This window comes from Humulus lupulus, chromosome 2 (assembly GCF_963169125.1).
Source record: "Humulus lupulus chromosome 2, drHumLupu1.1, whole genome shotgun sequence".
Taxonomy (NCBI): Eukaryota; Viridiplantae; Streptophyta; class Magnoliopsida; order Rosales; family Cannabaceae; genus Humulus; species Humulus lupulus.
This window is the reverse complement of record NC_084794.1, coordinates 116,221,518-116,237,616: the sequence shown is the minus strand read 5'-3', so window position 1 is coordinate 116,237,616 and position 16,099 is coordinate 116,221,518. Positions and strand designations below refer to the sequence as shown.

Sequence of the window (16,099 nt, the reverse complement as noted above, 5' to 3'; positions counted from 1 at the left end):
TATCATTACTCTAATGTCGTTAACTGAAATTAGCATTGAACTATCCTTGAGCAGGTTCCCATATGGCCTCCACCAAATCCCAATTGATAGCTCATATCCAAGCTCGATTGCAAAGATATTCAAGTCATACCTGTTGAAATATTCCCAATCACAGTAATCAAAATATTCAACCTCACCCCTTCATATTTTTTTCTCTTCAAAATGAGTGTACCACTTTCCACCATGTGCAATATAACTGTGAATAGCTCATAGTTCAAAATCTTAAAAAAAATATTGATTTGTTTAGTGCCAAAATGACTATACACAGACAAAAATCCCCACGTCCCAAAGCATATATTCCCTTCCCTTTCACAAAATCCCTTTCACATAGTCAATAAGATTCCAAAACAAGTACTTATACAGTTATTGCACATGGGTACATACACTGCACTAATTTAATAATACAACTAACTAAGAACCCCAAAAACCTTACCAACACAGAAAATAATAATTAAATACACCACTATCATCAAAGTCAACTGTTAAAGTAAAAAACCCATAAAAAGAAACAAAATCGATTTCAAAATGACAGAAACTCATAGTCAAATGCATTCAAATGAATCAGAGGGCATTAAGACTTACTATACTCAGGGGGGTCATCCCCACGAAGCCGTCAGAGGGGCATTTCTCACAATCGTCATTGGAGCAGTCGGGCTTGTCGGAGCAAACTGCAAGTCGAGCCATCATCTTCGTCTCTCTCCTATAGCTCTGTTAGGGTTTGTTTTTTATTTCTCCAGAAATGTTTGGGTATTTTTTATTTTTGTCGTAAAAGGGTTAAGGGATATAAGGGTGTATTCGATTAAATGGGTTCTTGGTTTAATTATTTTTCTTAATTAGTTTAGTTTATTTCATTAACTACATATTTGTTAAGTGTTTATAATGTGAAATGTAATTAAATTGGTATTTAAACATAGAAATAAAGGAAATTGATCTGGGGCCTCCATGTGTCCACCATTCTCACTTAATGGACCTCGTAGTGACAAAATTAAGTAACACGTAACGTTCAGTATTTTTTCCGTTGAAAAAAATGGGTATATAAGTGTATAACATAAAAAAAATTAGGTATTTATGCTGCAAATATCCCTTATAATAATGATATTTTATATCATTGAAATTTATATTAATATATTTATTAAATATATAATATTGTATTAAATATTATTATAATAATGGTTTTTTATAATATTTGAATTTATATTAATATAATTATTAAATATTTATTTTTAATTAATTTTAAAAGTATATTCTGTTACATATTTATAATATTACGTTAAAATTAATAAGAGTTAACTACACTCTTTATATATATATATATAAATATATACACTAGGTGCAAGTGAGGTGCAATGCACATTAGCTTAGTTGTATTTAAAAAATTTATTAATTATTTTTATTAAGTTTTTATGATTGTCATAATATAAATTTTAAATAAATAAACAATATTATATATAAAAGAATGACATAAACATATTAAGAGAAAAGTTAAACCAAAACTTTATTTATGGCTTTTTTTTTTAAAAAATACGATAATATTTTAGATCACAAACTATCATATTTAAGGTACAAAATATTCATAATAATATTATTCAAATTACACCTTAATGATTGAAGAATAAACTTATTTATTCTCGATTGTAGATAAATATTATTCTAATTTCTTATTTAGTTATACAGTCATACTATTTATACACATTATACTTATATATAATGTATATATTATGTATTATATATTATTGTAAAAATAACAAATATCTTGTTTTACAACATGTGAATTTATATTAATATAACTATTAAATATCTAGTTTTGTATTAAATATTATTATAATAATATTTTATAATATTTGAATTGATATTAATATAATTAGTAAATATTTATTCTAGCAAAATTTTATAAAAATTAAGATTATATATTATTATTATTATAATAATAATATTTTATAACATTTGAATTTATATGCATATAATTAATAATTATATAATCTAGTATATTAAATATTATTATAATAATGATATTTTATAACATTTGAGTTTATATTAATATAATTAAAAAATATTTAATGATATTTTATAATATTTAAATTTATTTTAATATAATTAATAGATTTTTATTTTTATTTGGTTTCAAAAGTATATTCCATTAAACATTTAGAATATTTCGTTAAAATTAACAAAATAAGTCGTTAAAACAAAAAATTTCCGTTATCTACCCACAACGCTTTTTATATAGAAGATATATAAAAAGATATCATTAATAATTTTTATATATTTATGACATTAAAAAGAAAATGTCAAACAAATTTTGTAGTGAAATAAATTTTTTGCCGTAGTTAGCTATTTTTTTTTTAATTATAACTTTTAATATTTACTACCAAATAATTAAATCTAATTATCAAATATCCCAAAAATTTACATTTAATACCTACAGTGTAACATTAATGAAATATATTTATATATTTAATTTATAACAACATTCATACCCATAAATAAATAATAATGATATGTATATATGTATGATCAATGATAATTGAGAACAAAAGATTTATTTAATTGCGTTTTATAGTATTATGAAATTCATTTAGCACACATACGTACATGATACTTCTGACATTCTCAAGACTGACAAAGTGTAGGCATATATTTTCTTGTCAATGAAAACTATATATAGAATTGTAATGAAATCATATAGCACTGCATGGAGGAGGGTTTTGTTTGCCAATTGTCTTTGGTTTGACATTTTTGCACTTGGAGGTGATAGAGCCTTCTCCTCCATTATACTTGAGATCGATGTTCTCGATCGCCACATTTTGGCATGGATATCCACTGCTACAAATTAAGTTTATTGCAAGTGCTGATGTAGTAGTACCATGAATATTCTTGAAGATAACATCCTTGAGCTTAATTTTTGATGGAACCTAAGAATTATAAATAATGTTGTTAGAGGTTGCTAATTTATTATAATTACTATGTGTGTATTTAAAGGATAAATTTATCTCACAACATTCTATTTATATTCTATTAATTAAGGATTAATTATACATACCTTTTTGTTGCAATTATTCCATGGGCAATACTCTTGATCTATAAGAATAGGATTGCCAACATTTTCCATGTCAATATCCTCAAAATGCATGTTCGATGCCAAACCATCAGTGGAATCTGGCCATGTTTTGATTCTAACACCATTCATTGTGTTTTTCATTGTGCAACCCTTGAAAATTACTCCTTCCACAGCTTTCTCGTCTTTATATTTTCCTAGACTTCCAACACTGAAACCGTGTCCTGGTCCACATGTAACATTTGTAACAGTTATTTGTTTACTACCATCTCCAATAGAAACACAATCATCTCCTGTTTGAATTGTTGAATCAATGATGTTTACTCCATTTGAGCGTCCAATATGGATTCCATCAGTATTAGCACTATTTTCAGGAGCAATTACTCGAACACGTGAGAAGGTAATGTTTTGGCCACCCAACACATTGATGTGGAATTGTTTGCTATCACGTGATATTACATCTTGAACTATGGAATTAGTAACATAGTCGAATCTGACATTCTGTTCACATACACACATACATAATTAAATTCAAACAGGTTTAACTGATCGATTGTGCTAAAGACTAAGCAACATTATGTCTATTGAAAAGCTTACTATGGGAAGTTTGCTACAGTACTGTCCTTGTGCGCAATGCTTTCCCCAAACTGCTTTGCCTTTCCCGTCAAAACTTCCACCGCCCATTAAGGTTAGTCTGTCAATACGTTCAAAAGTAACCCATCCATCTCCATCTTTGAAACCAGTGGGGTCACTTGGGGCTTGCAACGTGGCTTGAAGATTAATCTTAATTGGAGCCTTACATGGTCCATCTAATGTAGCTCGTTTTAACTTGAATGTTCCCTTCGGAATTAGTAATTCAGATGGGGTGGCAGATGCACATGCTTGTTTCCATGTTTTGGAGAGTGCCTATACATTATTAATTGACAATCACAATCATTGAAACTCATATTCATATTAAAGAATAAAAAATGTTGAAAATTTATATATATATGTTCTCGACATAATAAAATATACACTTACTTTACTGATGTCGGTGCTGGGTTGTGCACCATATGTCCTCACATCAAAAACAGAAGGATTGACTGCAAAAGTAATTCCCAATAATAGGGAACAAAATGTTACTGCTATATTAAATTTCACAGCCATCCTCTTCTATGTTGAGGACACTATTTTTTCTTGGTTTTGATATTTTTTTTCCTTCTTTCAATAAGAATGATTGAACTACGTTTTTGGTTTATTGAACTCGATTCAGGTATATATTTATATAGTTTAATAGGAAACTTATTACCATGAATTTTTAACTAATCATACCAAACTTTATACTATAAAGAACATTCTAAAACAAAATGTTACTAAATTATATGTCTTCTTCTGACTTCATCGGTCTTTTCTAAAAGTAGCTCTTGTTTATCTTTTCATAATTGGATTGATATATGTTAGTAAATAAGTACTTTGTATTTTGTTTTTTGCTAGGATGAATACATAAATATTTTAAATACTTTCATAATTGATGCACCGTAGCTTATTTATATTGTCTTAATAATTTTTCATGCTCCTCCACGAAATTCCATACTTTTTTTCAAGACTGATATCTCGATTTTTTTTTCTTTTACTTTAAGTCCATGATATCAGAATTCATTATCTCAATTTATGGTTTTAGACATCACCATATACAAGATATAAATGCATTGTTGAGAATACAACTTTATATTATATAAAACCATAATCATTTGTTATTATTTTTGTTAAGACATAGAAGCTTGAAAAATAATATTATTTCATAAAAACTCAACTGAAATGTTAAAACATATATTGATAACAATGATAATAATATTCAGGGAAATTTTGCTCAACTAATTACGTGGTATTATATTATTTAAAGATATTAATATAGAAAAACTATAATGATTAGGGAAGCCTTTATTGTACTTGTGGCATTCGAATTGATCCCAAACAAAGAATAACAGCTAACAGCATGCAAACAACTAATCACTAAGCATTTAATAGCTAATAATTAATAAAGGCACACTACTAGAAATATAGGCTTTTACTTCGCTTTTTATAGTGAGCATACAAAAAAACTGAAGTAAAAACCTTTTCAAACTCTTTTACTTCGGTTTTAAAATTGGCGCTCTGAAAAAAATTACATACTACTTTGCTTTTTTATAAAAACGAAGTAAAAATTCAAAGTGAAGAGGGCCGTGTTTGGTTGCACAAGCCTGTGACTTATGTTTAGAGATAATAAAAATGTGAAAAAATGGCCAAGCCAAACGCGGCCCTTGTGCACCTTTTACTTCGGTTTTTAGGTAAAAACCGAAGTAGAAAGTGCACTTTCCACTTCAGTTTTTACCTAAAAACCGAAGTAAAAGGTGCACAACCCATATGAAAACCGAAGAAGAAAATGCACTTTCTACTTCGGTTTATACCTAAAAACAGAAGTAAAAGGGTTATATAACCCTCTTTCCCAACCCAAACGGTCATATCCCTCAAACCCTTCTCTCTCCTTTGTGCAAAAATCCCCCAAAAACCTCCATTAACAACCGTGAGCCAACACCCATTTTTATTCTCCAAACCATTTTTTTTTCTTTATTTCTTGCTACATTTGTTCATTATAAACCAAAATATATATAGTCCAATAATCTGTTTTTTTTTTAATTTTTTGGAGAAAAAAAAATCATTTGGCCGTGGGTATTTTCTCTATGGTTTCTTGGTGTTTCTTGCCGGATTTTGACCGGAGTTTTGTCATTGTAAGGTGATTTTGAGCATCAAAATAGGTATAGATTACTAAAATATGGTTTTGATGATAATTTTTTATTTTTCTATGTTTTTTTTAATTTTTTTTATTATTCCGAATTTTATAATTAATATTTTTAATATTTTGTTAACTTTTCTAATTATTTGTTTATTTTGTTATGTTAAATAATGTGATAAAAATTAGGTTAATTATAAATATATATGTATATTAGTGAATTTTTGAAATTGTGACAATAGATAAATTTGTTTTTTAAATATTTGAAAAAAATAAATAGCTTGAAGATGATCAAAGTGTTGTTCATTAGTTTCTTTAACTAGTTTGATTTTTTTTTTATTTATTGGTTTGATAATTAATTATGTAGTTTACTAATTATGTAATGTTTTAGTAGGGTCGTTGATTGAGTGGTGAACTTTGTTGTTCATTTTGGGTGCATTGAAGAGTAATATTGAAGGTTAGTTATTTTTTTTATTTATATTACTACAAGATTTATGTATAAAGATAAGGCTAATGTAATCATGCATATTAGATTTAGTGAAAGTTATGTTTGAAAATTAGTAAAGTAGGCTCTGGGAAATTTGCGGGCTGTGGTGATATAAGGATGGATTCATTTATGCTTGATTATTGTGTTTGTTTGTGTTGTTGTTATAGGAAATTTTGAAATTGCGGTATGCTATAGAAACAGAGGATACTCTGCTGAATTTTTAAAAAAATTTATAAGACTAGAACCTAATAATGATGGACTCATCTATGCTTGATTATTGTGTTTGTTTTAATTGGTTTTATAGGTAATTATGAAATTATGGTATGCTATAGAAACAGAGGATACTCTGCCGAATTTTTAAAAAAATTTATAAGACTAGAACCTAATAATAATGGATTCATCTATGCTTGATTATTGTGTTTGTTTGAATTGATTTTATAGGTAATTATGAAATTACGATATGCTATAGAAACAGAGGATATTCTGTCAAATTTTTTAAAAATTTTATAAGACTAGAACCTAATATAAGTTTTTTTCTAACTTATTACGAATTTAATATTGTTATTAGTATGGATAAATCATGGATGCTTGAGAGGAGAGAAACATCACAATTTCAAGATGGATTCAAGAAATTTTTAGAGTTTTGCCAAAAGAATTGTAGTGATCCACAAAAAATTCGTTGTCCTTGTATCGATTGTGGTAATGGAGTAAAGGGGAATATTACCATGATAAAGGATCATGTATTTTGTCGGGGATTTGATATGAGTTATAGTAAATGGTATTGGCATGGAGAATTATTAAATGATGACCCATATCCATTAGGTAGGCGAGGTGTAGATGATTTTGATGATCATCCTATAGAATTGCTTGATGAATCACAATAAGAGTTTTTTCATAATCCAGAAAAATTTGATAGTATTGTTAGAGATGCAGACAGAAAATTGTTCAGTGGTTGCAATAAACTAAGATTGCCCACAATGGTTAAATTTTATAACATAAAAGCAGAAAATGGAGTTAGTGATAAGTGTTTCAGTCAATTTTTAGTTGCTTTCAAGGATATTTTGCCGCTAGAAAATTGTTTTTCGGAGTCTACATATGAAGTAAAGAAAACATTAAGTTTGATAGGATTGAAGTATGAGAATATTCATGCATGTCCGAATGATTGTATTTTATATCGTAAGGAGTATGCAGACATGGACGCTTGCCCAGAATGTGGTTTATCACGGTACAAACCTAACAAAAGTAAGGAGATTAGGAAACTTATTCCTCAGAAAGTGCTATGGTACTTACCTTTGATTTCGCGGCTGAAGCGATTATATCGAAGTGCAGAACACTCTAAGAACTTAATATGGAACGACACTTGATGAGTGAAAGATGGTAAACTCCGGCATCCTACAGATTCACAGGCCTGGAAGAAGGTAGATTATATCAATCCATAATTCAAAAATGAACCCGCATAAATCTCTTAGTAGTAGGCATAGTTCATGGCCTGTCTTCCTGGTTATGTACAATCTTCCTCCTTGGTTGGTCATGAAAAGGAAGTTTATGATGCTTTCATTAATGATTTCTGGCCCAAAACAACCAGGACATGATATCGATGTTTATTTGGCACCATTAATTGATGATTTGAAAGAGTTGTATGAAAATGGTGTTGAGACATATGATGGTTTTAAAAAAGAAGTTTTTAATTTGAAAGCGGTGTTGTTATGGACTGTTAATGATTTTCCAGCATATGTTAACCTATCAGGTTTGAGCACAAAAGGTTACCAAGCTTGTCCAATTTGTTTCACCAACACAAGGGCCCGTCGGTTGTCAAATGGACGCAAACTGTGTTATATGGGTCATGGACGATATTTGCATTTAAGTCATCCTGACAGAAATAAAGAAAAAGTATTTGACGGTACTGTGGAACGAGACCTTGCTCATTTGCCATTGTCAAGTGAGCAAATTCTTAAGGAAGTAGAAAAAGTTGACTTTAGGTATGGGAAGAAGAATAAAAATAAAAAAGTCAATGGATGTTTTCAAAGAAAATCAATTTTCTTTTCAACTTCCTTACTGGAAAGATTTACTCGTTCGACATTGCTTGGATGTCATGCACATAGAAAAAAATGTATGTGAAAGTATAATCGGTACATTACTTGATATCCCAGGTAAAACCAAAGATGGTTTTTCTAGTCGTTTAGATCTTGTTGAGATGGGTATAATACACCGCTTGGCACCTGAAGAAAACGGGGCTCGCACATATTTGCCTCCTTCTTGTTTTACATTGTCTAAAGAAGAGAAGCAAGCCGTATGTCAATCATTGGTAGGGATGAAAGTGCCTGATGGTTATTCATCGAATGTTCGAAACTTGGTGTCTATGGAAGATTTGAAGTTAATTGGAATGAAATCACATGATTGTCATATATTAATGCAACAATTACTTCCAATTTCCATTCAGTCAGTTTTACCGAAAAGAGTTCGAGATAGTGTGACAAGTGTGTGCATCTTCTTTAATTAACTATGCGGAAAAGAATTGGAAATGAAGAAGTTGAATGCATTGCATGATGAAATAGTTGAAACTTTATGCAATCTTGAAAAATATTTTCCACCATCTTTTTTTGACATCATGATACATATCCATTTAGTAAGAGAAGCGAAGTTTTGTGGGCCAGTTTGGGCATATGGATGTATCCATTTGAAAGGAATATGAATGTATTGAAAGGATATGTACGTAATCACCATCGCCCTGAAGATTGTATGGTTGAGTGTTATTTAGCAGAAGAAGCTGTGGAATTTTGTTCAGAGTACATGGTTGGAATCGACACAATCAGAATTAGCAATCCACGGAATAACTCGGATGGAGTTGATAGAGGATTACGAGGGAAAGGAACAGTAGTGACCATATCTCGTGCAGAATTAGATTAAGCTCTTTTAGTTATGTTGGAAAACAATCCTAAGATTCAACCATATATAAAGTAAGTTATAAATTTAATAAACATTATGCTCATTTTTATGTATAATTGAAATATTAATGTTGTACTTTGTATTTGCAGTGAGCACATGGAGTTATTACAATCAATGATTCCCAACAAGGTTAAAAATAAACAGAAATGGATTATAGATGAGCATCATAAAACATTTAGTCGATGGTTGAAAAATACTATTCTAGCAAGGTTGGGAGAAGAAAACCATGGAGTGTCGACAGAGTTAAAACACATATCATTTGGAGCAAGTGTTCATGTAATAAAGCACCATGCTTACATTGTTGGAGGAAAAATATTTCACACAAAGTCAAGATATGATGCTCGAATGGTTCAAAATAGTGGAGTAAGTATTGTTGCAGAAGCAATGCATTTTGCTAGTGCAAAAGACAATAATCTAGTAGCTGGTACTATGACATATTATGGGGTTGTTGAAGAAAGATGGGAGCTTGATTATTCCTTATTTCAAATTCCTCTGCTCAAGTGTTCTTGGGTGGACAATAATGTTGGGGTTAGAATTGATGAACTTGGATTCACTTTGGTTGATTTAAGTAAGAAAGGTCACAAGAATGATCCTTTCATCATGGCTACCCAAGCAAAACAAGTGTTTTACATAACTGATCCTACTGATGATAAATGGTCAGTTGTTTTACGAACCCCGGAAAGGCAGTTTATAGAAGATGAAAATGACGAAGAAAATGATGATTTGTTTCATGACAATTTTATTGTTGGACAACCAATACATGAGCAAGTTTAGGAAATCCACGATTTCAATGAAGATGATGATGATGGGGATTACATTAGAAATGATATTAGAGACGGAATATGGGTAGATTGTGCCTTTAACATTCCAGAAATTTGGAAAGCAGAATTAATTAAATGTGCGGGAAGAAATATGAGAGATTTTAAGACCAACATCACTAGTGACTACATCTACCCTTTGGCAAAAGACGGTGTTGACGCCGTTTTTCGTCAGCAGATAAAAGAAGAGAGCACGTAAACAATTAAAGACAATGGCTAAAATAAGCAAACGAATCAGACACACGGTTTTTACGTGGTTCAGCAGTTAAATCTGCCTAGTCCACGAGTCTCTGTTATTAATCTCAAGATTATCTCTGAACAATTCTTTAGCATGAATTCTCCAGAGTTTTCTCTCAAGGATCAGAATTTCGGTCTTTTACAATGGTGCATGACTTCTCTATTTATAGAGAAGGATGCAGAATACTATCCCACATATTTTGGGTAGTTACTCTTTTGTGAATAAAAATAAATGGCCTTAAATGCCAATAATCAGATATAAAAGGAAACGTTCCCCAAAGATCAGGAAACGCATAACTGACTAAATAATATCCCACAATTTTTGGGGATTTACATCAATAAATGAGGATTATATCCCATATCTACAATACTTGTAGATATTCAAGGTAATCATAGCGTATCTCCAAGACTTCAGCATCTAAGGTTTCACGTCATTGTGCGAGCCACTGACATTTCCCGAGCTGACATTGCTTTCGAGATAGCATATCGAGCTCGAGATTCCTGCTCCGAAGTTGTTCCTGAAGATGAGGGGCTCACAGAGCTATCCTTCGAGATCGAGATCATTTCGAGGTCACCATATTCGAGGTCTGTATCATACTTTGCAGGCTCCGATTTACAATCGTAGAGCATACCCTAACCCTCACGAGACCATTTAATGCGAACTCAGCTTTCGAGGTCATATTTGCTATGGCTCGAAATCTGGGTATAACATTTTGCCCCCTCAAAAGTATTTGTTCGAATCCTAAGAGAAGGAAACTTTTGAACTACTCTTTTCGGGAACCATACCGTCACACTCTTAAAAACGGACACGTGCCAGATGGGTATTGCTCACTTTAGGTACTTGAGTACCTTGGGAACATGCCCACGATCGTTCGTCTGACAGCTTTTCGGCGCCATCTTATCATCGACTCCCCTCCATTCGATCTGTTGAGGATTTTAATCAACGCTCCTAATTAATTCGGTTTTCCCACCTATTTATACAAGACCCCCTCTTCGTCTTCTTCACATTTGCTCATCACAGACCAGAAAAAAGAAAAATACTCCCTAAACCTCTTACCACAGTTTATGCTCATTGCATGTTTTCTAGGCCGAAGAAACAAAAGAATCCTGGTTTGTACGAGTCAGTGAGTTCTTTCCTGCAACCTCTTCTCCACTCGAAGATTTCGCTGCACTCCCCATCACTGTGTAAGTACGCCATTTTTGTTGTTCTTTTTATACTGTGCTTGCTGTATATGTTAGTTTACGTTCTTAGCATGATGCGATAGGAGGGTTTGAACCGATAGGTTTTTAGGCTTTCTGGATTTTCTTTCTGGATGTTCGCCTCTGGTTTATGCCCAGTTTTGTCCTTTGAATGGCGTTTCAACTTTCTGGGTTTTCAAAATTTTAGGCTATGTTTCTTGTACACCAAGTTTTCGGGTAAAAACCCTTACTCTTGACAATTACACTAAACCCGAAAAAGCCCTTTCCTGGCTAACTGCCACCTTTCTTTCCCTTGAACTTCGGGATTTTCAAAAAATCATCCACGTTCTTTTTCTTCCCTGTGGAATACGCGCTCTGACTCTTTAGTGAGGGTCTTAATATTTAGTTTCTTGCCCTTAGATATCCGAGCTCATCTTATCGAGTTCGTGATCCTTGCATGCATGGCCCTCACCATTTTTTCTTTCTCGTTAGATGTCATAGAATCTGGAAAGACGGTGGGGGTCATTACGAGCAATTCCTTACGAGCCCAAATCTCCGAGCCCGGAATCGGTCTTTGTTCGGAACCAGCGTCGGATTAAAGAGTACGAGATCGCACGCGAGCAAGAAGACATTCGAGCCCACTATCGCTGCCAGATTGACGAGGTCATTGAAAAGAAGAGAAGGGTCCTTCGGGAAGCCATCTATCCGGAGCCGAACCCCAGACCTAGGCCAGTTCCCCTCGACCCCGCGTTAAAAGTCACGGTAGCATACCACCCGGGGGAACTTCAGTTTTCCTTAATGGCGGAGCCTTCATCTTCGCAGCCTAGGAGGGAGATGTTTGAAGCTGAATTCTACCAGAGCTCGGTTACCACCTCCGACCAGATAACTGACATCCTGGCTCTTCACGGCCTTAGCTCGTTGGACACACTGAACTGTCGAGCTCCAACAAGGCATGAACGGAGCTGCTTCGCTCCTGGGGGCCGCGATTCCAGTGTGAAATACGCGGCCTGGAGCCAAGAACACCTAAGGGCAGGAGCTTTGTTGCCCCTGAAGTCCTTTTTCAGAGACTTCATCGATTTTGTTGGGTTGGCTCCATTCCAGCTCAACACCAATTCATACAGGGTGCTGTCTGCCCTGAGGTCCTTGTTTCACGAGCAGGGGTGGACAGGACCTTCACCCCAAGAGATTTTATATCTCTTTTGCTTGAAAAGTAATCCCTCCCGAGCTCGGGGAGGAGATGGTTTCTACTATCTTTCGAGCTACCCCAAAGAGACAAAAATCTTTGAAGACCTTCCGAACCATCCCCCTGACTTCAAGAGGGCTTTTTTCTGGACAGACGGTCTGTTCCCGTCTCGACATCGTTCGTTTAGGCGAATTCGTAAGTATTCTCGTTACTTTCTATTTTTGAGCTCGAATCTTTAGCCCTTGAATCCATGTTTAGTTGAAGTGTATCTCGCCTTTCAGCTAACTTTCAGCGTCCCACCCCCGACGAGACAATGAAGGAGCACAGAGAGAGCCTGCTCCGACTCCCTTATGGCAGGAGGTCTCTCTCATTTCTGCTACATGAGGACAAGCTTCGAGCTTGTGGCTTGTTGGGACAGGGCCAGTCATCCTCTGACTGGTCCAGTAAAAAATACGAACACTGGGAGGAAGTGTCTCTGCCCACAGGCATCCTTCCTCCGAGGAGGGAAAGGAAAGCATCTCTCCCAATTCGCTCGAGAAGTCCGCGGTCGGGAAATGAGGCCAATGACGAAGCCTCGAGCTCGGACTCCGATGGAGGTAAAACCCTTCCTACTTCGCAAATGTGGTCCCCCACTTTATTAAAACACAGGCCCAATAGACTAGTCTCGTGCCCACAGGATAGATACCACTTCTACATATGGAGTTGGGTAGATGACTGTGTCCATAGGTTTGATAGTGGGCTCGGGAAATACGACACTATGTATACCACGGACGAGATGTGGAATGGGATAGCTGTGCAGTATGGGACCAATGATTATAGGGACCTTTCGAGGTTATCACCAACTTATAGGGAAGGCCCTCCCCCCGCCTCTTCTGAAGACGGGGGAATTTCATGGTCCCCAAGCTCAAGCTCGGGGGAAAGTTCCAGTTAGGTTTTTTCTTTCACCACTCTATATATAGTGTTGAAGTAACTTGTATTTCTTTTACTGACTCACTGTGATGACTTGTGCAGGCAATATGGACTCCGACCTCGACGCCCTCATCGACAATGCGGGTGCCAAGAGGAGCAAACGCCCCAGGTCAGGGGGACTGAAAACCAGCCAGCCTGGGAAAGGCTCCAAGAAATCTAGGAAAACGCCTCCTCCTCCCCCGCTGGCTTCGAGCTCTGCTGCTGCGTCGACTGGCCAGACTAACGCCCCCACGACGATTCCACCCTCGCAGGCCGTCGTCTCTGTGGTGGCGCCGACCTCGCAGACTGGTATCGCTGCCGTGGTCGAATCCCAACCTCCTGTGGCGGGTCAAATGCCTTCTACCCAGCTCGTCAAAAGACCTTCTGCTTCCCGAGCTCAGAAGCTAACCATTTCCACCCATATGGATTCGTATGTGGTGGATAATGCTGCCGGTCCTCACGGATCTACGCTGATCTCGGATGTAATGTCCCGGATTGGCCAGAGCTACGGCAATTTCGAGGCTCCTCAGTGGCAGTGTCTAACTGGCACTCGGGACTGCACTGTCCTGTACGAGAAGAGTATCGAGCACACTGCCGCGGTAAGTATCCTATATTCCCTTTGCTTACATTCATACTGTCTCGAGGCTAATGATGGTTTCTTCCTTTTTTTAGGCTCTTGCTTTCACTGCCCAGCTCAATTACGAGCTGAATAACGAGGTCCATTCAAGCAGGACCCTTGCCCAAGAGGAGAGGGACCTCCACCTTAGAGCGAATGATGACCTGAAGGCGGCGAACATTAAGCTCGAGGCAGTGGTTAAGGAGCGTGAGGAAATGGCCAAGGAGCTTGGGAAGCTGAAAAATGAACTCGAGGAGCAAAAGAGAGATAACATCCAGCTTCGGGAGACCAATAAGAAGCTCGAGGAAGACAAGGCCGTCACCCTCGACCTCATGGAGGATATCAAAACCCGCCTTAATGCCGAGTTCAAAGAAAAGAAGGAAACGGCGGTCGATTCAGCCATGTACCGGATGTGGGCCTATAACGAAGAACTGGACACCAGTTTTTTGGGTCCCCTCGAGGCGTCCTTCCTCGAACGATGGAATGCTCGGCTCGAGAAGGAAGAGGCTGAGCAGCTCGAGAAGGATAAAGCTGCTCCGAGTACCGTTTCGGAGGGAGCTCAGGAGGATAGTCATGCTATTCGTCCTGAGGGGTCCGGTGCCACTGATGCTGAGAAGGCCAAGGAGACTCCTCTTCTTTGAATCTGACCTCGGGGAGATCAGTTTTCGGGGCTGCGTCCCATTATTTCTGTAATTATTTTAACTTATGCCCACGGGGCTGATACAATTCCCTTTATTATTCTTTTATATGCTTACATTTCTTGGCTCGAAATATTTTGCATAGTTTTATAATTGATGGACCGGTTATGTTTATTTATGCATACAAACATAGTTTGGATTTAGGCTCGAAATTCGATGCATTCATGCATAGTTTATTTGAATTATCCGTTTCCAACCTCGTTATTTATCAAGGTCGGACATTACTTTAACCATGAACTGAAAAGTACTTATATGGCATGTAATATGAATGATTTGGTTAATCTTTTAGTCACTTTTCCTCATCCTTAGTATCTTAGCTCCGAGGTTATGAGTTCGAAACTATTTTAAGATGTTCCAGCCTCGATCTCGACATATTTTGTGATGGGTTTTGGCTCCCATTTATCATCGATCGATAATTTGGCTGGTTTGTTCCAAACCTGTTTTGCTTGCACATCTGGTTAAACTCCAAACGTTTTTGGTTTTTGGTAGCTCGGTAATGTCCGAACTATCTAAGCCCGTGTACTTGGTTATTTCCAAATACTTAATGTTTTTGATAACTCGGTTAAGTCCGAACTATCTAAGCTCGCTCGGTTAAGTCCGAACTATCTAAGCTCGCGTATTTGGTTATATCCAAATACTTTTTTGTTTTTGATAACTCGGTTAAGTCCGAACTATCTAAGCTCGCGTATTTGGTTGTATCCAAATACTTTTTATATTTTTTATTTTTTAAGCTGGAGGTATGTATACCAATGTTGCCCCCTTAATATCCTATGAGTGTGACCATAGGTTATTAAATTAAGAGAGATTGCAAAAATAAAAATAAATTACATGTGAAACAAAGTAGACATTTTATTTGATGAAATTCAAAAACAAACTAACGTGGATAGAAAATCATGGTTACAGGCGACACTTTCTACACTATTGATAATATGGTCTAAGGTGTTCGCCATTCCATGCTCGAGGTATCAGGCTCCCATCTAATCTCGCAAGTTTGTATACGCCAGGGCAGATGACTGATTCTATCAGGTATGGTCCTTCCCAGTTTTGCCCGAGTACTCCTGCTGCTGGATCTCGGGTTGCTAAGAATACTCGTCTCAAAATCAGGTCTCCTACTCCGAACTTTCGACTTCGAACCCTTTTATTG

At 35.6% G+C, this 16,099-nt stretch overlaps 1 protein-coding gene across 1 annotated transcript in view; it reads right to left on the bottom strand.

Moving 5' to 3' along the window:
• Positions 1-2,717: 2,717 nt before the first annotated feature.
• Positions 2,718-16,099, bottom strand: part of LOC133814647 (exopolygalacturonase-like) — a 39,141-nt gene continuing 25,759 nt past the window's right edge. Inside the window, exons 3-6 of the mRNA XM_062247581.1 lie at positions 4,115-4,176; positions 3,692-4,000; positions 3,080-3,595; positions 2,718-2,951 (exon numbers count right to left, since the gene is read on the bottom strand). Coding sequence (XP_062103565.1) covers positions 2,718-2,951; positions 3,080-3,595; positions 3,692-4,000; positions 4,115-4,176 — 1,121 coding nt within the window. The remainder of the gene's footprint in view (positions 2,952-3,079; positions 3,596-3,691; positions 4,001-4,114; positions 4,177-16,099) is intronic.